The sequence below is a fragment of the Schistocerca piceifrons genome, chromosome 2 (genome assembly GCF_021461385.2).
Source record: "Schistocerca piceifrons isolate TAMUIC-IGC-003096 chromosome 2, iqSchPice1.1, whole genome shotgun sequence".
NCBI lineage: Eukaryota > Metazoa > Arthropoda > Insecta > Orthoptera > Acrididae > Schistocerca > Schistocerca piceifrons.
Genome location: NC_060139.1, coordinates 282,883,259 through 282,910,934, shown reverse-complemented (window position 1 = coordinate 282,910,934; position 27,676 = coordinate 282,883,259). Strand labels below are relative to the sequence as shown.

At 39.9% G+C, this 27,676-nt stretch overlaps 1 protein-coding gene across 1 annotated transcript in view; it reads right to left on the bottom strand.

Moving 5' to 3' along the window:
• LOC124775330 (dynein beta chain, ciliary-like) overlaps positions 1–27,676 on the bottom strand; it is a 702,744-nt gene that overhangs the window by 246,170 nt on the left and 428,898 nt on the right. The window contains exon 57 of the mRNA XM_047250162.1: positions 16,489–16,715. Within this exon, the coding sequence (XP_047106118.1) occupies positions 16,489–16,715 (227 nt within the window). The remainder of the gene's footprint in view (positions 1–16,488; positions 16,716–27,676) is intronic.

Sequence of the window (27,676 nt, the reverse complement as noted above, 5' to 3'; positions counted from 1 at the left end):
CAATTGACTGAACAGATTCAATATACCACTGTGTTGCTTTTCTTTTGATAGGTACTCTGAAGTTGCTCTCTTGAGCTGCCTCAAAGTTTCTTACTCCTTCTAATTAAAACTCTGCAGAGACATCCCTGCAAATCCAGCAGGAGAAGCACTCCTGAGATGAATGGGGTAATGAGGAGATGAAACATTTTACTTAATGGCTGTGTTCAGCACAGAATGATATTTACCTTTCTCTGTGTGTTTTCATAGTTCGATAATTAAATTCCTTTCATGTTTTTTATACTAAGGGTGTTCAAAAAGTTTTGCACAGTCATCACTATTTTTTTTTATTTTTTGCAGGAGGAGAATGAAATTTTTTGTGAACATACTTGGAACATTTAGCTATACATTGAGCCGACTCAATGTTGCCTCTGTCAGCTGTAATGCATCTGGCCCAACGTTCTTTCCATGATATAAATGCACTTTGGTAAAATTCTGGTGATTGACTTTTACACCATCGCTTGACACGGGAAATAAGGTCTTGCTCATTATCAAATATTTTACCGCACAGGTGGGCCTTCAGACGACCAAAGAAGTAAAAATCAGACGGAGCCAAGTCCGGACTGTAGGGAGGATGAGGAACAATTTTCCAACCCATTTTCCTGATTTTCTCCTGCACCATAAGGGCTGTACGGGGCTTGGCATTGTCATCATGTAGTCTGAAAAGCTGACCCTGAAGCTGTGGTCTATGGGTCTTGATGGCACATCACAGCTTGTCCAATGACAAACAGTAATGGTCCAGTTAATTGTGAAGCCAGGTTCCAAAAAGTCAATGAAAATGACACCACACTGATCCCAGAAGAAGGAGGCCATCACATTTCAGCCTGCTGTTCGTGAAAGTCTTGGTTTCTTCATCTGAGGGGAACGCAAATGACGCCACTCCATGGATTGGGATTTGCTCTCAAGTTCGGACAAAAACAACTATGTTTCATCCTGGGTAATGATGCCATCAAAACACTGTTTCCACTCTTCAGTAAACGTCTTCATGAGACCCTTGTGCACATTCTTCCTCATCATTTTCATTTCTCTTGTCAATAATCCACGCACCCAACGTGCACAGATTTTTCTGGCCTCTAGTGACTGTACCAGTGATACCACACTACCCAATGACAAACGAGTCACTTCAGCGAGCTGTCATGTCGTCACACATCTGTCATTTTGGATGATTTGATCAATGGTCTCCTTATTCATATCACTCACTGCCGTCGATGGTCTACCACATAGTGGATTGTCCAGTAGAGAGAAATCACCTTCTTTAAACCACTGTAACCACCACTGGATACTGCTGTGATCCACTGTCCTCCCCATAAACAGGGAGCAACTTCCTGTGAATCGATGCGGCAGAGTCATCACCGATTGTAGCTGTCCAACCTGCCTTTAATTCTTCATTTGCTGATTGTCCTTGGTGTTGCCGTACTGTGTTGCTACACTGGCTGAAAAATGGGGTCCGTGGATTCCGACACTGACTACTTTAAATGATGTATCCTACAGATGCACAATTATGTTTTACAGTACTTTTATTTCACTGTTCACAACCCCACAATAGTATACAGTTATATGGCCAGTGCACTTTTGTTTAACATTTGACAAGCCTCATTAATAAACTCCACATACTGCTACAATAGTTTCTTGTTGAACATCTGTGAGCAGTAAAACCTAACCACAAAGTTCACAGTTCATGAAGAATAATCAGGTGCATATGGAGCAGACACTGTCACTGTTTTTACACATGGCCTAATTGTTTAACATTTATGACACTGTTAAGCTGAAGCATTGTTGTTGTCCTAACCAGCACAGGTTACTCGTCTGAAACTCGGCCATGGACTGACTGTCTTGTGACAAAAAATCAGGCCCTTATATATCATCACAATAATCGGTACTGAAACTACACACTGTTCGAAGTTAAATTTACAGAAATTACAACTAAAACTTAACCCATTAAGTTAAATGACTGCATCAAAAAATTGGTTCTTTTTAGCAGTTTCTTCTACTATGAGGGTTAAGACAAATTATTTGTTTAAATGATGAAATTAACATATATGGTTACATAAACAATATTTTTGACAAAACTGTTAATTACTTTGGAATTGATGAAGGGCTGGTTTTGCTAACATGTTTCCAACTAGAGCCAAATAGATACTTAAAGATTGCTAGCATTTTTTCTTCCAAATGTTTACAATTATTACAGAATGGAAAATCCAGGATGGAATGTAACAATACCAGAGAAGGAAAGTTGCTACTCACCATATAGCAGAAGTGCTGAGTCGCAATAGGCACAACAAAAAGTTTCCCACAATTACAGCTTTTGGCCATTAAGACCTTTTTCAACACACACACACACACACACACACACACACACACACACACAACTTCCACACACGTCTGCAGTCTGAGAGAGCTGAAACCACAGTGCGAGTAGCAGCAGCAGTGCATGATGGGAGTGGCGACTGGGTGGGGGTAGGGAGGAGGATGGGGTAGAGAGGGGGAGGGATGATATGGTGGGAGTGGTGGACAGTGAAGTGTTGCAGTTTAGACGGAGGGGAGGAGAGGAGGTGTGGAGGGAGGAGGGGGTAAGTAGTGGAAAGGAGAGAAATAAAAGAAATTAAAAGACTTGGTGTGGTGGTGAAATGGGGGCTATGTAGTGCTGGAATGGGAACAGGGAGGGGGCTGGATGAGTGAGGACAGTGACTAACGGGGGTTGAGGCCAGGAGGGTTATGGGAACATAGGATGTATTGCAGGGAATGTTCCCACCTGCACATTTCAGAAAACCTGGTGTTGGTGGGAAGGATCCATATGGCACAGGCTATAAAGCAGTCATTGAGATGAGGGATATCATGTTTGGCAGTGTGTTCAGCAACAGGGTGGTCCACTTGTTTCTTGGACACAGTTTGTCGGCGACCGTTCATTCAGACAGACAGCTTGTTGGTTGTCATGCCTACATAGAGTGCAGGACAGTGGTTGCAGCTTAGCTTGTAAATCACATGACTGGTTTCACAGGTAGCCCTGCCTTTGAGGGGATAGGTGATGTTAGTGACTGGACTGGAGTAGGTGGTGGTAGGAGGATGTATGGGACAGGTCTTGCAATTACGTCTATTACAGGGGTATGAGCCATGAGGTAAGGGACTAGGAAAAATGGCTCTGAGCACTATGGAACCTAACTTCTGAGGTCATCAGTCCCCTAGAAATTAGAACTACATAAACCTAACTAACCTAAGGACATCACACACATCCATGTCCGAGGCAGGATTTGAACCTGCGACCATAGCGGTCGCGCGGTTCCAGACTTCAGCGCCTAGAACCGCTCGGCCACACCGGCCGGCAAGGGACTAGGAGCACAGGTCATGTAAGGATGGACGAATATATTGTGTAGGTTTGGTAGACGGCGGAATACCGCGGTAGAAGGGGTGGGAAGGATAGTGGGCAGGACATTTCTCATTTCAGGGCATGACGAGAGGTAAGCGAAACCCTGGTGGAGAATGTAATTCAGTTGCTCCAGTCCCTGATGGTACTAAGGGTACTGAGTTATGAGGGGAATGCTCCTCGGCCAGACTGTGGGACTTTGGGAGGTAGTGAGAGACTGGAAAGATAAGGCATGGGAGATTTGTTTTTGCACAAGGATAGGAGGATAATTACGGTGAGTGAAGACTTCAGTGAGACCCTCAGTATATTTTGAGAGGGAACGCTCATCACTGCAGATGCGACAACCATGGGTGGCTAGGCTGTGCGGAAGGGACTTCTTGGTGGAACAGGTGGCAGCTGTCGAAGTGGAGGTATTGCTGGTGGTTAGCAGGTTCGATATGGACGGAGGTACTGATGTAGTCATCTCTCAAGTGAAGGTCAACATCTAGGAAGGTGGCTTGTTGGGTTGAGTAGGACCAGGTGAAGCAAATTGAGGAGAAGTTGTTGAGGTTCTGGAGGAATGTGAATAAGGTGTCCTCACCTTCAATCCAGATAGCAAAGATGTCATCAATGAATCTGAACCAGGTGAGGGGTTTAGGATTCTGGGTTTAAGGAAGGATTCCTCTAGACGGCTCATGAATAGATTAGCATAGGATTGTGCCATGCGGGTGCCCATAGCCGTACCGAGGATTTGTTTATAGGTAATACCTTCAAAGGAGAAGTAATTGTGGGTGAGGATATAGTTGGTCATGCAGTCTAGGAAGGATGTTGTTGGTTTGGAATCCATAGGGCATCTGGAGAGATAGCGTTCAATAGCAGTAAGGCCATGGGCATTAGGAATGTTAGTGTACAGGAAGGTGGCATCAATAGTGACGAGCAGGGCACCATGTGGCAAAGGGACAGGAACTGTGGAGAGCCGGTTGAGGAAATGGTTGGTATCTTTTATATAGGAGGATAGGTTCCGGGTAATAGGTTGAAGGTGTTGATCTACTAGAGCAGAGATTCTCTCAATGGGGGCACAGTAACCAGCCACAATAGGGCGTCCTGGGTGGTTGGGTTTATGGACTTTAGGAAGCATGTGGAAAGTGGGAGTGCAGGGAGTGGTAGGGGTAAGTAGAGAGATGGACTCTGGGGAGAGGTTCTGGGATGGGCCTAAGGATTTGAGTAGTGACTCAAGTTCCTGCATTACTGGAATGGGATCACTGTGACATGGTTTGTAGGTGGATGTATCTGACAGCTGACGGAGTCCTTCTGCCACGTAATCCTTGTGGTTCAAAACAACAGTGGTGGAGCCTTTGTCTGCAGGTAGGATTATAAGGTTGGGATCAGTTTTTAGATGATGGTCTGCGGTTCCTTCTGCAGATGTAAGGTTGGTTTGCATGTTGAGGGATTTGGGGAATTATGTTGAGGCAAGGTTCGAGGTTAAGAAATTCTGGAAAGTTAACAGGGGGTGGTTTGGAGGCAGTGGGGGTGGATCACGGTTGGATGGGGGAGTGAACTGAGTTAGGCAAGGTTCAGTATTGGTCTCTGGTTGAGCCTGATTGTTCGGGTTGGTGGGAAAAAAGTGTTTCCACAGTAGGGACAGGGAGAAGGAGAGAAGGTCTTTAACTAGTCCTGCTTTGTTGAATTTGGGAGTGGGGCAAAAGGTGAGGCCTTTGGAAAGGACTGATATTTCTGTGGGACTAAGGCTTCTGGAGGAAAGGTTGATAACTGAGTCATGGGTCTGTTTAGGTTCTGGGTTCTGTGTGGTGGTGGGAGGGAGTTTTGGAGGGTGGGGTAAGTGAAGTAGGTGTACAGCTGCGTGACAGGGTTTGTCAGCTATGAGGGGTCATGGGGGAGGATTGGAGGTTGTTGTAGAAGTGGTGGACAGTGGTACTCTGAGGCGGGAGTAGGAAGTGAGTAGGATGGAGAGCTTTTTGAGGTGGTGTTGTGCAAATTGCTCAAGTTCCTGCAGGGCAAGAGTTTCAATGTGTGTTGTGGGTTCCAGGAATTTGGGATTACATAGCAGGAGAATTTTGCAGATGGAGAGAAGGTACTGCAAGGAGGATTGGGATGGGTTGATATGGTTTTGCAGGACTACGTTGGTGAGGGCAAAGGTTTGGTGAAATCTGAACTGGTGGAGGTCATTGTCGGAGGGGTAGCAACCAGAGATGGGTAATTTGATGGTAAAGCCATTAGGGGAGAATTCACAGGAGCCAAGCAACAATGCAGGAACAGTATGTGGGACTGGGATCTGGCTATGGATCAGGAAACTTTTCTGTATTGATGCAGATGGAAGGAGCAAGGATCCATGGTGGTGTAAAAAATGCGAAAAATTTTGTAAGAAAGTAGAATTACAACTGAAAAATTAAGCAAAAATACAACTAAATAGGTGTGAGAAGTACGAAATGGACTAAATGGATGCACAAGAGAGGGTGGAGGGGGCTGGGGGACCAGATGAAATCTGAGGAAGATGGCGATAGTGGAAGGCGAAAACTCACTAAAATTGGCTATGTGTTTTGCACATAGCTTTAAACTCTGAGTGGGAAGCATGAAATTCCCCTTCCTAATGCTGCATTGATGTTTAAAACTGTTGTCTATGAAAAACTTAGGGTTACTGTATACAAAAATAATCAGTTCATAATTGTGCAAACAGGGGGCTTTTTATGTTCTTAAGCTTCTTAACAGTGGGTGATGGGATTCTTTTGGTTTTGCATTACACATATTTATAACAACTGATTTTTGTAATTTTAATATTATATTCATTCTGCTTGTGTAACAACTTATAACTGACTCAAAATAGGTGTGGTAAACTACTTTTCTTGTCTCCATGCTAGCTTAATATGACAGAATCTTCATTGCTTCTTGCTTCTTTACATGAATTATAAAGTTGCAAAAAAGAATCATTAGTAATATGTCCACCGCACACAGCTGGGGGGAGGGGGAGCGGGGACACTCATACAAGAATACAAGACATAAGGAAAAGTTTATGCTCATCTCACATCACTTAAAATTGTGTGCTCAGACTCCTCAGTATATAGCTATGAAAATTCACAACACAATCAAAGAGTGTGACATAATGAATATGAAAATAAATACTTTAAAAAGGAAGTCACGTGATTTTCTAATTGAAAGATGCAACTACTCTGTGGAAGATTTCATGAAGGATGAAGTGATACTTTGAGCGGTATCCCTAAAACGGAATAAAAACCTACGATAGTTATAGTGGATGTAAATATTGTAAGTTTGACAAATTTTAAATAAGTAAATTCCTCACAAAGTAACATTATGTGTGTGACAAAATTTCAAATACATGAATTGTAACCTTGACATGCCTCCTTTACATCAGACACATGTTCTAAAATTCTGTACATTATGAGATAAATAACATTTCACATTTTGACACAATGTTGCATTTGAACGCATGCATTTTTATATACCTATGGGAGCATCATATGGTACATAAATATATAGATTATATGTATTACATTTTTGTTTATTACACCGGGTGTGGCAACGTAAGTTCCTTCTTTGACATGTGCACCATTATAGTTGTAGGGGGCAGGAGCGGTCTCATTCAACAGGCATAGTTCTGAAGTGTTGTTCTCTTCCATGACATTCACCACCATGTGTTGGAACGGTGAGGAAAGTGTGCTTGCTGCTGAGGTCTACTTTTTGAATAGAATATGTGACTGCAACCCAGTGTACATTCTGATATTGCTTCAACATGGCCCTGTTAGGCCATGTACCAAACTGGAAATCAATTGTTACATGGATCACTACATTCAGACTGACCAACGAAGAACTGGAGTCCCTCAGAGCATCAGATCATGTGAGAACATTGAGGCAGTGAGAGTTTCCATCTTGCAATCCTCATGGCATCTTGCCATTGGACTATCCAATCATCCAGTGAGGTGAATTCTTCACGACAACCTTCATTTTGATCCATACAAGTTGGCAATTGTGCAGGAACTCTCCGAACACAACTTCAATTCTTGGAGGATGCACTACTGCAGAACTGGACCAACACCAATCCCTGAGAATTGCATCAAAGGCCTTTGCATTCATTTAAAGTCACAGTATGGTGTGCTATCGCTACAGCTTGGATTGTGGATTGTTGATGGGGTCACAGTGACAGTGATTGCAGAGTGGTATGTGAACATATTAGAAGAATTCTTTTTTCCACGAATTTATGAATTGCACTTGGTTCCAACAGGATGGAGCAACAATTCACAGTTCAAGGGCATCAATGGCTGTTTTGAGGGAACACTTCCCAGAACATCTCATCTTTATAAGGGGTGATCTGGAGAGACTGTTCCACTCCCTTGATTTGGTCCCTTGTCATTTTTTTCTTTTTTGTGGTTTTTCGAAATCCTGCATTTTTTTCAACTATCCAAGCACTCTGCAAGACTTAAAGGCCAACATCTGGGCACGAACTGGCAACATACCCACTGCTATGCTGGTAAGAGTAATGAAAAATCCCAGAAATTGGCTTATTCAGTGTATGGGTAATGGAGGGCATCATCTACCTGATTTGATTTTCAAAATTATGTAATACAAAACTTTAGATATGTACCTACATTATTACAAAAAGTATAAAAAAACTGTTTCACAAACTAGGTTTCACTGAGCTTGAAATCAGGAAGTTATGTTGCCGCATCATATATGTATGATATGTATATTTATCAAACAATGGAAAATCCAGGATGGAATGTAAGAATATTATGAAAAGGAAAGTCACCACTCACCATATAGTGGAGATGCTGTGTGTCGTGTCCATAGTAAATGCAGCGCAGAAGTTAATTACTATGCTGTTTAACAACTAGGAGCAATGTGTTACATCTTGATGCAGCTGTACTATTCTTTGGTTTTTGTTTTGCTATATTATAGACACTCCATGTATTGATTCCTTACAAGACAGTCACACGTACCTCACACTTATTTTTTCTGTCAAAGATTTTCCGGTAATCAAATCCATTGTATCATGAGTTTCAAGGCAATGAATAATTTCTGCAGCCAATAAAATTGTTCCCTCTAGAATATTATCTGTTTATGTTTATAGAACACGTAAAGACAAAAGTTTGCCAGCAAAATAAAGCTTAAAATCAGCAAGTGATGACCCCAACATGATTTGGAGTTGTAGTGCTTCGAGAATTTCCACATAAATTCTAGAACCACTTGTCCTTCTACCATCTCGAACACATGATATTTTAAATATAAGTCGGAGAGTGGTAACGTATCTACAGCGCCATCTGTTTCTGTGTGCAGGTTGGAAGTTTGTTATGAGAAGGCTGTAAGCGTGGCGGTCAAACGACACCAACAAATGTTTGCCGCTAGTGCAACAGAAGCCGTGATGAAAGAACAAGGAGTAATTATGTAGTATTCTTTGTTGTTTTAGTGACTGTGATTATTGTTAAAGAAAAATGACCAATTGAAAATAGACTTTTAAGTACTTCACATATTGGACTCTCTATGAGGCAAGACATGTTGATAAATTACGAGTGGTTCTTAAACCAACTCGCTTATGAATGTTAATTTAATGTGTTTCTAAAGCTCGAAATGTGAGTGAAATACAAGAAGACGGAGATACTTACATGTGAAATGCAAGACTGTTATTCTGCATACTCCAATACATCGTTACTTGGTGAAAACATAAACTTTGTATATTTACTCCACACATTCTATTGTCAAAAAGCGTTAGAATGTGACGACCAGTGAAAAGGACTCGAAAAAACGGGAATTTTGAGAGGAAATCGAAGCAGAAGATATGATGTGTTGCCACAGCAACCAGGTATAAAAAGACGAGGATTGTTTCACATAATTGGATTAAGTCCAAAAATCAAATGAAAAAATTTGATAATGCAACACAGTGAAAGACGTACGAAAGTAATAAAGGAACAGAAAGAAGACCTTGACGTATTAGACTAAGAAGAGATACGATGAGAATAATTCAACTAAAAAGATCCGGTGTAGGAAGTGTACAGCTCTCACATGCATCACGGGGCCACAGATGCAGAGACAACATCCGACACCACCAGCACCAGTTGCTGCTAACTGGTGCTGATTCTACACCAGCTCACCGACACTGAAGCGGAAACCAGCAACCAATGCCACCGACACCAGATACTGTTCACCAGTGCTGATTCCACACCTGCTCACCAACGCAGCCTAAAACTCTACACCGGGTGGGCAAAAAACCATAATTGTTCAAGTATAAAGTTGAAGAAACCATTCACTAGACTGTATTAGTGTAGTTATTATGCTCAGCCACCAACAGTGGCTATGAAAATTGGTAGAGAGGGACCTGATTGGTCTGTTAGTGAATCTCGTCAAAGCTCAGAGTTTACAATTAAATTCTAGATTAGATGCACAAAGTAAGGAATTAGGCTTCATGAATGCCCAAAATACTTCTTTAAAAATAAACTAAGTGAAGAATTAGGCTTAATGAATGCCCAAAATGCTTCTTTAAGAAAGGAACTAAGTCTTAAATTAGACTCAGTAAATTCTCAATCAAATCATAAAACAGATGACCAGGGTGCTTCTTTGAGAAATGAAATAAGTGCAACTATAAGTGAAAAACTTAGTGCACAGAGTGCTAATTTAAGTAGAGAATTAGATACAGTTAATAATCAATTAAATAATACATTGGATGTTCAGAATAAAACTTCAGGATTGTTAAGTGCTAAGGTAGATTCACAAAGTAAAAACTTTAGTAATTTATGTGAAGGTATGAGAAATTTGAAGACTGAATTTGACGCTTTAACTACTAAAGTAGAAAATCTTAAAATAGATTTGAAAGATGAATTAACTAGTTATTTAAGCAGTCATGTAAATCAACTGTTCACTGACTTTAATCAGAGACAGAATGATCAATTCCAGAATTTGAAAAAAAAGTTGGAGTTTGATGTTGAAGATATTGAAACGTTCAGGTACCTGCGAGGTAGTGGTCCTGGGGAAGGGGGGCAGGAATGGTTTCCTGTCTTTGGGGCTGTCTACTTTCTCTTCTTCGATCTTAACAACAAAATCTATTTTTTTCCTTTCTTACTTCTTGTTTGAGGACCTATCTATTTCTCCCTCTTTCCATGTTCATCTATTTCTATCGCAGAAGTCCTTCCTGGTTTCCGTGGTTTCCAATAACCTACAACTTATCTTCAGATACGAAGGTTGAAGAATCAGGCTGCACAAATGCACATCAGCATATACACAAAGATACACAGGTATGCAAACAATGGAACTACTGACTAGAAACCTGTCAAAAGGTGAGAACCATCAAGTGTTGTAGGGGGAAGGTATGTGTACATCAGGAAATATGCACACATTGTTGTTTATTGTGACTGAGTAAGGAAAGAGAACATAAGCCCGAGAGGAATCGATTGTGATAATTATTAAGGAATGTCAGTATAACAAATATTCTGATGATTTGTAGGATAGTGGGACTCTTATAACCTAAGTAAACATACTATATATTGAAGAGTGGATAGAGACATAGTATATACCAAGTAAGTTGTAAAGTAGAGGAGGACTCCAGGGACTAAATGAAGTATCAAGAAGTGAGAGTGAGGTGTAAAATAGATTTTTATTTTTACCAGGAAAAATTTAATTATAGTATACATAAAGATGTATACTAGGGCAATGAACCATGAGGCCTACTCACAAAAGACAAGGGGGTGTACCCGGCATTTGCTAAGGATATAGGGCACATGTACCTACATAGAGATAGGACGACCTGTGGCCTGATGAATAGGGATGTTTTATAATGGGGCGTACCTACCAGAACAGGAGGAGGAAGTGCACTCATAGGGTCAACTAACATGTAAGGCATAGGTACTGATCCTAGGGCTAAAGGACAGTATTGAGACAGAAGTCACACATTTTATAGGAATTATTCTGGTAAGTTTGAATTCTATATACACTAGCATTATTAAGTGTTATGAGTGTCGGAAAGAATACTTTCATTTGCCCAAAGTTCCTCCAGACTAAAAACTACTGTGAATAATGAAACTAGTATGTGCTAAAGAAAAAATAGTACAAAAAATTAGAATAAAGGATGAAATAATCAAGTGTCTATGACACCAGGAGTTTACAATTGGAAATCAGAAATGTTGTCCACATGATTCCTAGATATAAAAGAACTGACTCCAACATTATGTGAAATGCTCAAGTTGTTAGTATCAAAGTAGAATGAAAAAAAGAAGAGCTAAGTATTAAACAAAAGGTTGTTCTCGATTATTAAAAGAAATAGAATGTATACTGGTTAAAATGTGAATTAGTATTATATGAGATATTAACATACATAAAATATCATGTGTTTGAGCTGAGGTGAGGGATATGTAGTGCTTCGAGAATTTCTGCATAAATTCTAGAACCACTCATCCCTCTACCATCACAAATACATGATATTTTAAAAATATGTGGGACAGTGAAAACGTATCTACTGTGCCACCTGTTTCTATGTGCAGGTTGGAAGTTTGTTATGAGAAGCCTGTAAGCATGGCGGTCAAATGATGCTAGCGCCACAGAAGCCGTGAAGAAAGAACAAGGAGTAATTATGTAGTATTCTTTGCTGTTTTTGTGACTATGATTATTGTTCAAGAAAAATGAACAATTGAATATAGACTTTAAAGTACTTCATGTATTGGACTCTCTAAAGGCAAGACGGGTTCATAAATTATGTGGTTGTTAAACCAATTTTATTGCAGATGTATTTTATTGAGTCTTACACGAGACGAATCGGTTGACTTGAAAACATTCGAATATTAATGTGAAAAATGGTGAATATGTTATAGGTGGAAGTTGAAATATACCAAGACTGAACTAAAAGTATTCTTAAAGTACTAAATTATTTCAAAAGTAGAGAGAGAGTCTTATAAATTCCTGTAACCAGAATTATTCTTTGGAGAAGAAGGTTCTGGAGATTGACGGAGCCGGCAATCCAGAGAAGAAGATTGGCTGTCCAGATCAAGCAAGTCAACTGATGTGAGAGAAGTGTGAATCGTGCAATCCAACTTCACATTGCTTCGGGTTGTCTAAAGTGTTATAGAGTGGAAAACATGCACACAACAAGCTTACTCTTTTGATGATGTAGTGAGATGTCAGAAGAACCAAAGGTTTCTTATGTGGTCGTCCACCTACCTGCATTCTGGTCTCATAACCTCATCCTATGATTTGTGCAGGTAGGGGAAAACTTCAGTTACAATGGAGTTACTATGACATGGCAAAATTTGTGCTTGTGGTGCCTGATTGACTCGCCACAGTGAAAGCAGAATTTAACAGCCATGTTGCGCAAAGGCATTATCAGACCATCCAGCAGTCCACGGTCCTCTGTTCTGCACCTTGTGCCTAAGAAGAATGGGGCTTGGTACCCTTGTGGAGATTAGCACACACTAAATGCAGGAACAGTACCTGATATGTAATCCATGCCATTGCTGAGAAATTACTACCATGCAACCATCTTTTGCATCGTGAATTGCACTAAAGCACATACGCAAATACCAGTGGCCAAGATGGGCATTCCAAACAGGAGTAAATTCCAAAAACAGCTATGTAGCATCTTTTGTATGTTCATGACATTCAGGCAGCGGAACACGGCACAGACTTGGCAGACGTTTGTAGATTTTTATCCTCCAAAGCCTTCCACTCTGCTTTGTGTATCTAGATGATGTGACAGTGTTCCTGGCTGACAAGAAGCAACACTGCCAACACCTGACAGATACATTTAATCGCTTGGAACATTATGGCATTGTTCTCAACACAACCAAGTGGGCTTTCAGACTGTCACAAGATCTCTTCAGCTGGTTCCCTGCCTCTGACAGAAAAAGTAGATGGAATGATGAGAACACTTAAGGCCTCTTAAATCAAACAATTATGCAGATTCTTAGGTGTGTTACATTTTTATTGCCGTCACTTCCCGCACACTGCAGAACTGTAGGAGCCACTTACGGCAGTGCTCACAGGACCAAAGATGAAAAGCTTGTCTGATAAAATGGACACAGGAAATGACCACCGTCTTTGACATGTCAAACAGAATATGGCTAGAGTAATATTGCTAGCACACCCAAAACTTGATGCGCTTTGAGCTTTGGTTACTGATGCGAATTGAACAACTACTGGCGTCACACTTCAACAACACGTAGAAGGTGCCTGGCAGCCACTAGCGTTCTTTTCAAGAAAGCTACCACTATCACAAATGAAATGGAGTATATACAACTGTGAGTTGTTGGCAGTGTATAGAGCCGTTAAGTACTCCCCCCCAGATCATGGCTTGCATGTTTACTATATTTTTGCTGATCATAAGCCCTTGACCCACACACTCAAATGGAACAGCACAAATTGCTCTCCATGTCAGTTCAACCAGCTCAAGTTCATGGCACAGTTCTGCACAGATTTCAACACTTATCTGGCATAGACAATAACATAGCAGACTGCCTTTCATATGCCAGCAGCATGACAAACCATACAGATTTTACGGCATTAACCGAGGCACAGCAAACTGATGATGAACTTCCCACTCGTACAGAAGGTACCAGTTCATCACTCCAGTTGCAATTGGTGACGTCCCCAGGACAGAGGTGAAACTATACTGCAACATTTTCAAGGACGAACTTGTCCACTCCTTCCCCCCAGCATTCTGCAGGCAAGCATTTGATCATATTCACAATTTATGTCACACAGGTGTACGACCTACCTTCCGTCTCCTGTCTAAAGAGCTTGTCTGGCCAAAATTTGAGAAATACTGTTGGCAATGGGCAAAAGCCTGTCTTCAGTGTCTGTGAAGCAAAATATCCTCCCACAACCACGCATCTTGTAACTTCCCAGACAAGACAGCGTGTTTCACCCATGTACATTTGGATATTGTGTGTTTGCTGCCATGCTCAAATGGCAACAGATATCCATTCACAATGATTGATCGGTATACACATTGGCCAGAAGCAGTTCCCCTGGATAATATTATGGCCAAGAGTTTAGCCTCTGGATTCACCTCTATGTGGTTAGTGTGGTTTGGTTTCAATCAATTCGCCAAGATCTAAAACTATAACCTTCACAAGACCATGAGCTGCCACCCAGCCACTAAAAGGACACTGGAGCACTGTCACCTTTTGCTGAAAGCGGCAATAACATGTCATGATATGTCTTGGACAACCTCCTTGCCATTAGTTTTGTTGGTCATGAGGAAACTGTACAAACCAGATTGATTTCTCAGCCACTGAGCTGGCATACCAAGGAAGATTGTGCCTCCCCAGCGAATTCCTTGGTACAGATATGCTCAATATCAATCAGGACGAACTGGAATTCTTGCACCATCTTCACACACACATCACACAAGCTCATATGTCACAAGCTTCTCGACATGGCATGCCTTATTGTTACACACACAATGATTTGAAAACATACGTGATTGTCATGCTATGCATGGAAGGAGTGAAGCCACCATTACAGCCACCATTACAGCCACCATTACAGCCATCTTACACTGGTCCACATTGAATATCTCAGGGACAGCTCTTGCCTCCACTACCCACAACCAGTTCTTTGCCGCAAGCACAACCACAACTACCAGCACAGACGAATTGCTCTGGATGCAGACTACTCTTTCCCACATGCTTCCACAACAAAGACACTCTGCTTCCACTGAGGGGGCTGATTTAGTGACTACTTCAGCATGTCTGCTATCACCACAGCCTGGGCTTTCACACCACATGCGGGTAAGATTATGTCCTGTGGTGTGTGCATAGCATGTGCAGCACGGAAGTTAATTACTTTGGTTTCCAACCACTAGGAGCACTGTGTGTATCTTTGTGCAGCTGTGCTGTTCTTTGATGTTTGTTTTGTTATATTATAGATACTCCATGTATTGATTCCTTATGAGACATTCAGACAGTGAATCATTTCTGCATCCACTAAAATTTTTCCCTCCAGGCAAAAGTCAGCCAGCTAAGTTGAGCCTCAAACTGACAGGCTCACAACGTGACCCCTTTATTTTTACACATATATTTATATACCACATCACATTATAGCATATATATATAAAAGCAAACTCATATTTGAATGCAACATTGTGTCGAAATTTCAAAGTAATTGGTGAAGAACTTTCAGAAATATATGATTTTCAACAACTGAAAATTTACATTTTAATTGAAGCAGATTTATCCATCTGCATGCAATACAAATTGTGCAGTTGTTGTCAACAAATAATATATACATAGAGACACATAAATATATAGAATTACAAACACATAAATAGATGCATACAATATTTGCTTTACTATGGTATTTGTTTGTACGCTGTATTTCACTATTCTACTGAATATATTGCAAAATGCCTCTTAATTACAGCAGTTAATCATTAGCATAAATGTCAACAAAATTGTCATATCACTTCAGATAATCCTTGACAGTATAAAAGGACTACCTGGAATGATATGTAAATTTTGTTGACATTTATGCTAATGATTAACTGCTGTGATTAAGAGGCATTATACAACACATTCAATAGAATAGTGAAAAGTTATGTACATACATAATAACACAGTGAAGCAGATGCTACTCTCCACATGCTAGTCTATCCTGTGAAACTTCATTTCTCTACCCTCCATAACTTACAACCACTTAAACATGTAATTAAGCTCTGGTCTTCCTCTATCATTTTTACCTGACATATACTCTATTAGCAAACTGAAAATTCCTTGACACCTCAAATAAAACACTTTATACATCCTTCTACTTTTTTCTTTCTTTTACATGACATTTATAACTGGCATTATCTCTTTCCTCACTCCCCGTGCTTCCATTCTTCCGTAACATTTTTACCTCCTTGCTTTATACTGTATAGATTTATGAGACTGATTTCCAGAATCTCTAGCTGGAAAGTATTCTGAAATGATTTCCTTTAATGTCACTAAGATGAAAAACATTGCCATTTTGCAAACATATTACTACAACCTATTGCAGATAAACTTTCTTGTCATGTGGGGAACTTGTGCAGTATGAAAAATTATGGTGAAGTTAATGGGTTTACAGAAATTACATCAAATTCGCCATAACTCTGCTTCAAAGAAAGTACTGATATTGCTAACCTTGCTACAAGTTCAGGTTGGTTTCCATTAGATAAAATATCCAACAGGTCAGCAGAAGAAACAAAATAAAAGCGTGGAAATGCCAGTCTCTTAGTTTCCAGATATTCAGCCAAAGCTTTTTCACACAGTGTAAGTTGTTCCTGAAGAACCTCCAGCCTTTCAAACAAGTGAGGACAGTTTGTGGCTTGAACAACATTTGGCATCTTTGACATAACTTCTAACATTTCCTGAAAAAGAAAACAGACAATCTAAACACATTTCCAACTGAAAATAGTATTTTTTTAATAGGCAGCATAAGGATCAGATAACAAATTAATTTCCAGCCAAGGAGCACAGTATTTTATACAGTGATATTTTATACTGAATAATGAAGAACAGAAACTATTGCATAAAAATTAACATTTGTTTTTTGTTTGTCTTCTACACATTCCTATATCATTTATCTGATTAAGATGAAACTTTGGTTTGTTGTAGTGCGAATACCTGCAAAAGTTTTTGTAATGGTATGGAACAAGTACCACCCATGGGCTAGGAGTGAAAAATGGGGTGTGACATAAAAGCACAATTCAGGAAGGTCTGGAGCAACCACACTCAAGTTTTGTATGTGCACAGTTCACAGCCACAGTTCATAGTAATCGACAGGAAGTCATCGAATAAAGCAGAAGCAATTTCTGGTGTTCCCCAAGATAGTGTTACAGGCCCTCTGCTGTTCCTTACCTATATATATGATTTAGGAGACAATCTGAGCAGGCATCTTAGATTATTTGCAGATGGAAATGTCGTGTAGCTAGGGCCTCCCGTCGGGTAGACCGTTCGCCTGGTGCAGGTCTTTCGATTTGACGCCACTTCGGCGACCTGCGCGTCGATGGGGATGAAATGATGATGATTAGGACAACACAACACCCAGTCCCTGAGAGGAGAAAATCTCTAACCCGGCCGGGAATCGAACCCGGGCCCTTAGGATTGACAGTCTGTCACGCTGACCACTCAGCTACCTGAAGCTGTAGTTTATCATCTAGTACAGTCATCAGAAAATTGATATAAATGCAAAATGATTTTGAAAAGATGCCTGAATGATGTGAAAATTGGTAATTAACCCTAAACAATGAAACGTGTGAGGTCATCCACATGAGTGCTAAAAGGAATCTGTTAAACGTCAGTTACATGATAAATCAGTCAACTCAAAAGGCCGTAAATTCTACTAAATACCTAGGAATTACGAACAATTTAAATTGGAAAGAACACACAGAAAATGTTGTGGAGAAGGCAAACAAATAATGCATTTTATTGGCAGAACAATTAAAAAATGTAACAGTTCTACTAAAGAGACTGCCTACACTACACTTGCGGAGTACTGCTGCATGGTTTGAGATCCTACCAGATAGGATTATGCAGTACATCAAGGAAGTTCTAAGAAGAGCAGCACATTTTATATTATCATGAAATAGGGGAGAGAGTGTCACTGACGTGATACAGGATTTGGAGTGGACATCATTAAAACAAAGGTATTTCTCATTTTGGCAGAATCTTCTCATGAAATTTCAATCCCCAACTTTCTCCTCTGAATGCAAAACTGTTCGAGATTTAAATAATACAGAATTATTATGAAGGTGGTTTGATGAACCCTCTGCCAGGCACTTGAGTATGATTTGCAGAGTATCCATGCAGTTGTAGATCAGATGTACATTACTTTTTATTTGCATAATTATTTATATAAAAATATTGTGTATGGGAACCACTCCTAAGGCTAGGGATGAAAAGATATGATACGTAAAAGTATGTTATTACCACTGATACTAGGGATCGCTAGACTTATTGGTGATGGCCAATGGAGTTTAATTCGTACAGTTGGGGGTAGGAGATGGAGCAAACACGGTGCTAGATCAGCATATCTACATAACACCTGAAGGAACTTCTAGCAAAACTGGCAAATGTATCACTTGCTATCTACTATTTACTATGACTGTGTCACAAACAGCTCTCCTATCAATGAAGGTGTAGGTGAAAAGACATGGCATAAAAGCATAACTCAGGAATGCTTGAAGGAATTCAACCAAATTTTTCATCTACATTCACTCATTAGTTGTATAAAAATGCTACGGGAGTAAGATACCCCTATTATTTTAGGATGGGTGATGATGAGGAAGGTATTTTTTCCTGTGATAAGTTAACTTGCAATACTTCAGAAATATGAAGCACTATCTGTCTCTTATTTGCGTTGTTCAGTTCATCAACCACTTTAAGAGAATGAGCACTGCAACGAGCCAATAATTTTGCCAGTGTGTTTTGGGGCCAAAGATCATGTCACATGGTGCAATTTCACAGATACATTTAACGTCCTCTCTAGAGACGCATGGAGTAAAACAGTGATAAATCAGATAGCTGCCAGTGACAGTCCTTCTTCTTGAAACAACAATCAGTTACTGGCAGAATTACAAGTTTTCTCAGAATTCAGGAGAAACTGCAGGGCTATGGATATTGATGAAATACATGTACAAATATGTTTGAAAAGTGCTAAATTTATGTGAATTATAAAAATATGTGTAAAATATATGTGAGATATGTATATACAGGTGAAGCTGCAGGCAAAAGGCTAGTTTGTTTATAAAAATCCAAGTAAATGAATTGCTTGTGTTGGTACTTGTCACACAACATTAAATTTCAATATCATTGATTTTAATATGGTGATGAAAAGTCCTTGGTGGTGTATACATGATGGAAGTAGTAAAGGTGACAACTCACCAAATTTGACAATAGATACATTAACAGGACTGAACATTGCAAGCTTCCAGACGAATCCTTCTTCAGAAAAATCCTTGAGTTTTATAAACTGTAGAACTGTGACACTTAGCAAATGTCCACTTGAAATTCTCTGAAACTACTGCTACAGCAGGAACAATTCTCTGATAATTCCAAGAATTCTGAAATAAAGGCAAGGCAACAACTTTGTTTTTTTTATTTTCATGGGTCACACCACTCAAAATTTAATGTTTCTTTTAGAAAAAAATCAGTAATGAAATTGTTAATACTTTTGTGGAAACTTTTTGATGTGTTGCCTAATCTACATATACACACATCCACTGTAAGCCACTGTGTGGTGCACGGCAGAGGGTACCATGACCACTACTAGTCATTTCCTTTCCTGTTCCACTCACAAGTAAAGTGAGGGGAGAAACTGTCTAAAAGCCTACACATGAGCCCTAATTTCTCACATCTGATCTTTTTGCTCCTTATGTAATATGTATGTTGGTGGCAGTGGAATTATTCAGCAGTCAGTCTCAAATGCTGGTTCACCGAGTTTCTGCAATAGGGGCTCATGAAAAGAGTGTTGTCTTCCCTTTGAGTTTACGAAGCACCTCCATAATACTTGCATGCTGATTGAACCTGCTGGTAACAAGTCTAGCAGCACACCTCAGAATTGCTATATCTTCCTTTAATCCAAACTGGTGGGGATCCCAAACACACGAACAGCACTCAAGAATGGGTTGCTCTAGCATTCTATACACTGCCCCCTTTATGAATGAGGTACACTTTTCAAAATTTCTCCCGATAAAAAAAAGTAGAGCATTCGCCTTCCCTACAACAGCCTGATATGCTTATTTCATATGGCTTTGCAACATTACACCTAGATATTTAATTGGTGTGACTGTGTCAAGCATCACCTTACTAATGCTGTATTCGGATGTTACAGGATTGGTTTTCCTACTCACCTGCATTACTCTACATTTTTCTTCATTCACAACAAGCTAACATTCATCACACCAACTACAAATTCTGTCTAAGTCATCTTGTATCCTCTTACAGTTAATCAATGACAACACCTTCCCGTACACCACAGCATTGTCAGCAAACAGCCACAAATTGTTGCTTGCCCTTTCTGTCACATTATTTTGTATACAGAGAGTAAGAGCAGTCCTATGACGCTTCCCTGGAGCACTCCTGACGAATCCCTTGTCTCTCTATCAATAGACTGAGGCAATGGGTGACATTTAGTGTCAGGGCCGGGAATTGAATCTATGTCTACTGCTTACTAGGCAGGTGTGTTAACCACTAAGCTCCTCAGCACAGCAATTCACACAACTGTACAGATTACCTTGGCATGCCTCCCTCCTCAATCCAAATTTCCCCTTACACACAGACAGAATTGCTGAGGCTCTCCATGTTCTGGAATGACACCTCACCATCAAATGAAAATGGAGGATCCAGCCCTGAAGCCCAGGAGCAGGTATCTCCACAAATAAAATGACACAGTTTCAGAGACTTTACTGGTCTCATATAGATATGATTTTATAGACTGAAGCGATAAGTGAAAATTTGTACCAAGGACAGGGATCGAATACGGGACTCCTGCTTACTATGCAGGTGTATTAGCTACTAAGATCACAAAAATGTGAGGGGGAATTTAAAGTAGACTGGGGCAGTAGTGAGAATTTGGATTGAGGAGGGAGGTGTGCCATGATAATCTGTGCAAATGTAAGGGGGAATTTAAAGTAGACTGGGGTGGCAGTGAGAATTTGGATCGAGGAGGGAGGTGTGCCAGGGTAATGCGTGCAGTTGTGTGAACCACTGTGCTAAGCTGTCTTGGTGACTGACAAGCCTGCCTAGTGAGCAGGAGACCTGGGTTTGATTCCTGTCCTTGATACATTTTTCATTTACCGCTTCACCCTATAAAATCATATCTGTATAAGACCAGTAAACTCTCTGAAACTGTGTCATCTGTTTGTATAACTACCTGGTTCTGGATCCTTCATTTGCATTCGATGCTTAGGCACTATTCCAGAACAAGGGGAGCCTCAACAGTTCTGTACATATGTAAGGGGGAATTTAAAGTAGACTTGGGCACCAGTGAGAATTTGGATTGAGGAGGGTCATATGCCAGAGTAATGTGTGCAGTTTTGTGAACTGCTGTGCCAAGGTGACTTAGCGGCTACTGCACCTGCCTAGTAAACAGGAGACCTGGGTTCGATTCCTGGCCTTGGTATAAATTTTCACTCGTCGCTTCAGTCTATATACATAAAATCATTTCTGTATGAGACCAGTACGTCTCTGAAACTGTCATTTGATTTGTATAAACCTTTTTCTTTGATGAACACTTGCCATTGAGGGCAACATAATGGGATCGATTACTTAAAAAGTCTTCAAGCCAATCATATACCTGGGGAGTTAAAGCATATGCTCGAACCTTCAACATAGTCTGCAGTGGAACACCATGTCAAACACGTTCCAAAAATCTAAGAAGAAGGAGTCTGCTTGTTGTCCCCCATCCACGGTTTGTCGGATACCATACGAGAAGAGGTTGAGCTGATCTTCACACAAACAATGCTTTCTACATCTGTGCTAGTTTGTGGACAGAAGCTTCTCTGTCTCAAGAAAAATTTATTATATTTGAATGTGTTCAAGAATTCTGCAGCAATTCAATGTTAAGGATGTTGATCTGTTATTATGTGGGTCTATTCTTTTCCCTTTCTTATACACAGGAGTCACCTGCACTTTTTTCAAGTTTCTTGGGACTTTGTGCTGGGGGAGGGATTCATGATAAATGCTAGTTAAATAACTGACCAAGGTTGCAGTCTACTCTCTGTCAAACTGGATTGGATTTCCATCTGGACTGGGTGATTTATTTGTTTACACCTCTTTCAATTGTTTCTCTATGTCATGGATGCCTATTTCTATGTCTTCCATGTGTCTGTGTCACAGTCAAATGACAGTATGTTTGTACAATCGTCTTGTGTGAATGATTTTATAAATGTGATATTTAAAACTTCAGCTTTTCTTTAGCTGTATTTTGTTGCCACCCCAGACTGGTCAACGAGTGACTGGATAGAAGTTTTTGGCCTGCTTAGTGATTTTAAGTATAACCAGGATTTTCTCAGGTTCTCAGCAAAATCTTTCACTAAGGTGTGGAAGTTGTATGTTTTACACACTGATCTTCTTTGAGTGCAAAACTTTCTACTTATTTTTGCCTGCCAATCGAGGTGCATTCTTTTTTAAATAGACAGTGCAACAATCTTTGTTTCCTTCAAACTTTCTGAATTTGATTATTAAAACAATGATAGTCCTTTCCATCCATAATCCACTCTCTTGGCACATCCATCTCCAGAGCAAGATTTACAATATGATTGCCTATAATTCTTCTATGTCTGTCATAATAGAGCTAAATGATGTCCACTCATTGTCTAAGTGGGATGCTAACAACTGAATATCAGTTTTTTCTTTTATGAAATGACACTATTCTCAAGTTCCTTGAACAAAATTTGTATGATTGTTTCTGGAACTCTTCCAGAACTCACTGCTAAAAGAAGAGGGAAAATTTGTCATAATTAACACAATTCTATCAGCAGAAGATATTTTGCCTATGCTGAAGCAGTAATGACAACCTTCCTTGTGAAAATGCCGTGGACATATTCATATGAACTGTCAGGATTTTGCACAGAGTATCATTAATAAATATGCAGTTCTGCATGATGGTAAGACTAATAGGACCAAAGACTATGAACAGAAGATATGTGGCTTATGGATTTGAAGCCCTACAGAAAACTTGTAATGGAACAGTGTTCCTTCAACTGGCTCATGGTGTGTTTCAAAAATATGATTTGATTGATTTATGAAAATGTAATGATGCTCATATAGAAAGAGAAGTGTAATCAACACCTTGCAAAATCGTAAGATTACCTGATATTGGGTATTTAAATATTGTCCTAGCCTTCAATGCATAAAGGAAAACAAAAGGTAAATGATCTGAACTCATCCAATGGTTAACATAAATGATTTGTTACTCAATGCATAGTCTTCTGCATTAGAGATGTGGCAGCCATTGGACCTGGGGACAGCCAAGCCATTCCCCTTGTCATCCGGAAACACTTTTTCTACAGGGGGAATCATACAACAGGTTATCCCAGTAGAGACCGTAGAGCAGTGGTCATCAAACTTTTTTGCTTGAGAACCAGTACTGAGATCATGGAGTAGCACTTTGGGCAGCATATGTATCGATGAGATTATTAATTAGAAACACACATAAATTATTATGTTATTTATTTTTTGCCTTTAGTCTGTGGTTAACACTCTATATATGGGTATCAGGTAGGTCTTGTTTTGGATGGAGATAAGCTTGAGCTGAGTTCTGTCTGGAGAGATACTGATCCATACTAAGCAGAATGTTAAAGTGTGGAAACGAAATTAATGGGGTGAATGGAGAATTACGCCAATGCTGTCTAAGGAAATATTTGGACGCTACAATTGAAAGGCCACTGCTGGTGAGGCTAAATTTCTCTAACTAGTCATAAAGGTCCGAAATCAATGGTACAAGTATGATAAGGAGATGTCAGTTCAGCAGACAAGCCTACAGTAAATGATGAATAACAATTTCCATATCAGGACATACCTTGCGCTGAGTTTAGTCCACTGGCTATAATTAATATGACTCCCCGCCCCACCCCATGAACACCAAGAAAAGGAACACTCATTTATTTAGAGATTTGAAATTGGCTCAATTACTGTAAGAGTAGAGTAGGTAAGACATTTTAGCTTGGTAAGTTAGTTAGCAGTCCCAAGTACTGATCCTTAAAAGTCAGCAACATTCAGAACAGTTCCAGAGGACTTGGTCTGTATCATGTTGCTGCCACCCTCAGCAATCCCAAAGATGTGACACTGTAATTGCCTGACAAACTGTTGTATTCACTGTGTGAGTTGATGATTAATTGATTATTAACAGTAATTGTACTTATCCTTAAATGTGTCAAACAATATGAGACAAAATCACAAGTGTTTTGAATGTCATGTTTTTTCTATTCACTGAATTGTATTACAACACCAATAATTTAATTTTATGTTCCTTGTTACAAATATGTACCACATTTTCAGATGACTCCTCTATATTGTGCATTCATTAATCCATCCTACTTCAATTTGAAATTTATACCACAGCAGCTGATCAGTTCCAGTTGGGCACACCCATGAGTTGTCAGTAGTGGAACATGAAACAAAAAAGCATACCCCCTATTACATACCCTAACTTCGCAGCGGCCATGCTACTTACCCACCTGCCCCTGAGGTAAGCAGTCAGCTCTACCTAGCTTATCGCCAAATTCGCCAAATTAAGCACATGTCAAAATATTACTACCTCTGTACTACACTCTTAAGAAACTCTTAACATCAGCTGATATTTCCAGATTCAGCGCTTAGTTGCTAGATGCATATTATTACATGATACTGAATGAAGTTTTGATTGGGCTGCATGTGGCTGCAGTCCACAGTTTGATGACCACTGGCATGCAGAAAGGTGGCAGGTATGAAGCAACATTTTCTGTTTTGGGAACACCTTTTTTGCAGTAGGAGGTATAATGCAGACGGATTGAGCTGGGTAGAGTAGCCTCCTAGCAGTGATGGTGGAAAGTCATATTGTAGTGTGCTCTGCAAGACATGGAAAATTTGACTTTGGGACAACTAAAGCAACAAGCAATAAATAGAATTTCTGCAAATAAATGTCATCTCTATTATATTGTTGCTGTGGATGCAAGGCTTTCCCGGCATTATCAGGTACAACAAATGTTGCACCATACTGTTTCACATAAGCTGGTGAAGGGTAGCCATTACAGTATTATTAGAGACTTGAAGAATATGGAAGAGTATCTTAGCACCACATCTCATTTGCACTGCTTCAGGCAAGGTATGCAATAGATAATTTATTCTTTATTATTAATCTAAAAGGTGTGAGAAGCGTTTTGCTTTAAAACACCAACAGTAAAAATTAACAGGTGTCTACATTTTATTTCATGTGCCTGTTTCATTTGTTTTAAATCTTATATTTCAGTTGCTACTTTCAGACTGAAAAGTTTCACCAGTTACAACAATGGCATTGTTGTATATGAATGTAAGAAGAGGGGCCTCAGAAATTTGTTGTGTCATTGTTTCAGTCCTTGCTTGACTTTTATTGACATAATTCCAGTATTAAATTCAGTTTTGTTAACAAATTCTTAATGTAATAACTGAATACGAAGTAATTTCAAGTCCACAAGTCTCATTCTGGTATAACAAACATTAAAAGCATTCAGGAAACATCATATTCAGTAACTGTTCTAAGTTGAACAAACAAGTTGCATTTTTCAATATTTGTCCTTCAGGGCGTGGTGACCACTGTGATAAACTGTTTTCAGAAAGAATGTTCACAAGAAGAGTCAGTATTGATCCTTATCTGGTGATGTATGCCACTACTGCAATTTACTAGAAAACATCATCTATCAGGAAAATTGCTGAAATTAAGCAGTATATGTAAAGTTCACAACTTTATTTCACAACCTGCTTGTCCATCCACTAAATGATTCATATGAAGCAGGACAGCCTATAGTTGAAACAGCATAAGTTGATCCCTGACAGTTGCAGTGGACTGAGGGCGAGAGATTTGCAGGCCAACCTCAGCTTGATTATCAATGTCTCTATGGCATCAGCTCATTGTTGTCACAACTCTGTAGACAGTTACTGTTTTCAGCTGCAGCCTTTAGCGCTTCACAGGTGAAGGCTGGCATTAGTGCTGTGAGCTGTCACAGATCTTCTTATGCTTCCCTGACTACAGTTAATTTTCAAAGAGGTGCAAACACAGTTAATTATATTAAGAGTGTGTAGGTTATGAAAAATCAGTATTCAGAGTGTTTATATCATGGATTTACTTGTGAGTCAAAAGTTATAATGTGGCAATGTGGTGGCAAGGTGACACTGCTTCACAGGCATGACCAAAAAAGCTAGTAACACAATACGATCATAGAACACTATATTTCACAAATAGGTAAGCGGATGATATGGTTGTTATAAACTGAAAATAGAGCTGAGCAATGAATTAAACAACTGATCAAGGACCTTCCCCGCCCCCCCCCCACCCCCCCACCCCTTCTCTCTCTCTCACTCTCTCTCTCTCTCTCTCTCTCACACACACACACACACACACACACACACACACAGAGAGAGAGAGAGAGAGAGAGAGAGAGAGAGAGAGAGAGAGAGCAGGGAAAGGGGGTGAGAGAGAGAGAGAGCAGGGAAAGGGGGTGAGAGAGAGAGAGAGAGAGAGAGAGAGAGAGAGAGAGAGACAGCAGGGAAAGGGTGTGTGAGAGAGAGAGACAGAGAGATGAAATACAAATAAACATTCTCCACAAAAATGTCCTGTGCCTTTGCAATATTAACTGCAAAAAAATCTATAAATATCACATTCCATTAAGAAGAACCACTTGTGCTCCTAGATTGTGAACATATCACCTGGAAAAGCATCTAGCAACACTGCTACGGCTGGTTATGGAACACTCCTTTCGCAGAGAAAGATATTAACCTGTAACTTGAACTGTATAATACTGTGGTCAGTTTTATTATTGTTTCTTTATTTATCAGGGCCCTCTAAAGCACCTAGGATATCATCAAGTTATTTCATATATGTCTCATGATAAGCTACTTCCCATGAAAACGTACGAGGGTTGCCCAGAAAGTAATGTACCACTTTTTTTTTTCCTTCAACAATTCTTTATTGAATATAATGAGAATTATACACATGAAAGAATGGTGTTTTTTATACACATCCTATTTTTCACATAATCTCTATCCCTTTCTATGGCCTTCCTCCAACGCAAAACAAGGGCAGATATGCCCTGTCAATACCAATCCTTGTCCTGGTGGCAGAGCCAGTGCTTCACTGTGTGAATCACCTCATCATTGACAGATTTTAGCACCAACTGCCGAGTCGTAATGCATCTGTTCTCGTGAATGACAACATCATCTAGCTGCAACTTGTTAGGTGAGACAGCCGTGGATGGTCTCTCCAACCACTGCAAATCCTGGAGCTCCGCCAGACTGCCTTCTGATGACCTCACCCTCCATGCCCAGCAACTAACTGTTCTTCTGTCAACAGCAGATGCACCATAGACTTTGCACAAGCATTTGTGAATAATCCCCACAGTTTCTTTCTCTGCAGTAAGAAATTCAATGATGGCACATTGCTAGTGACATACATCATCTACAGATGCCATTTAAAAACTCATTGCAGGTACATTGTCTGTTTGAAGTGATGGAAACTTGGCATGCTCACTCAGGAGACTTCAAATAATATAAGCAACATTTCGCATTTGTAGCATTGTTTTTGGCTGAGAAAAAAAATGCAGTGCATAACTTTCTGGGCAACCCTCATATTTTCTATAAACAGTAGAAGGCATTT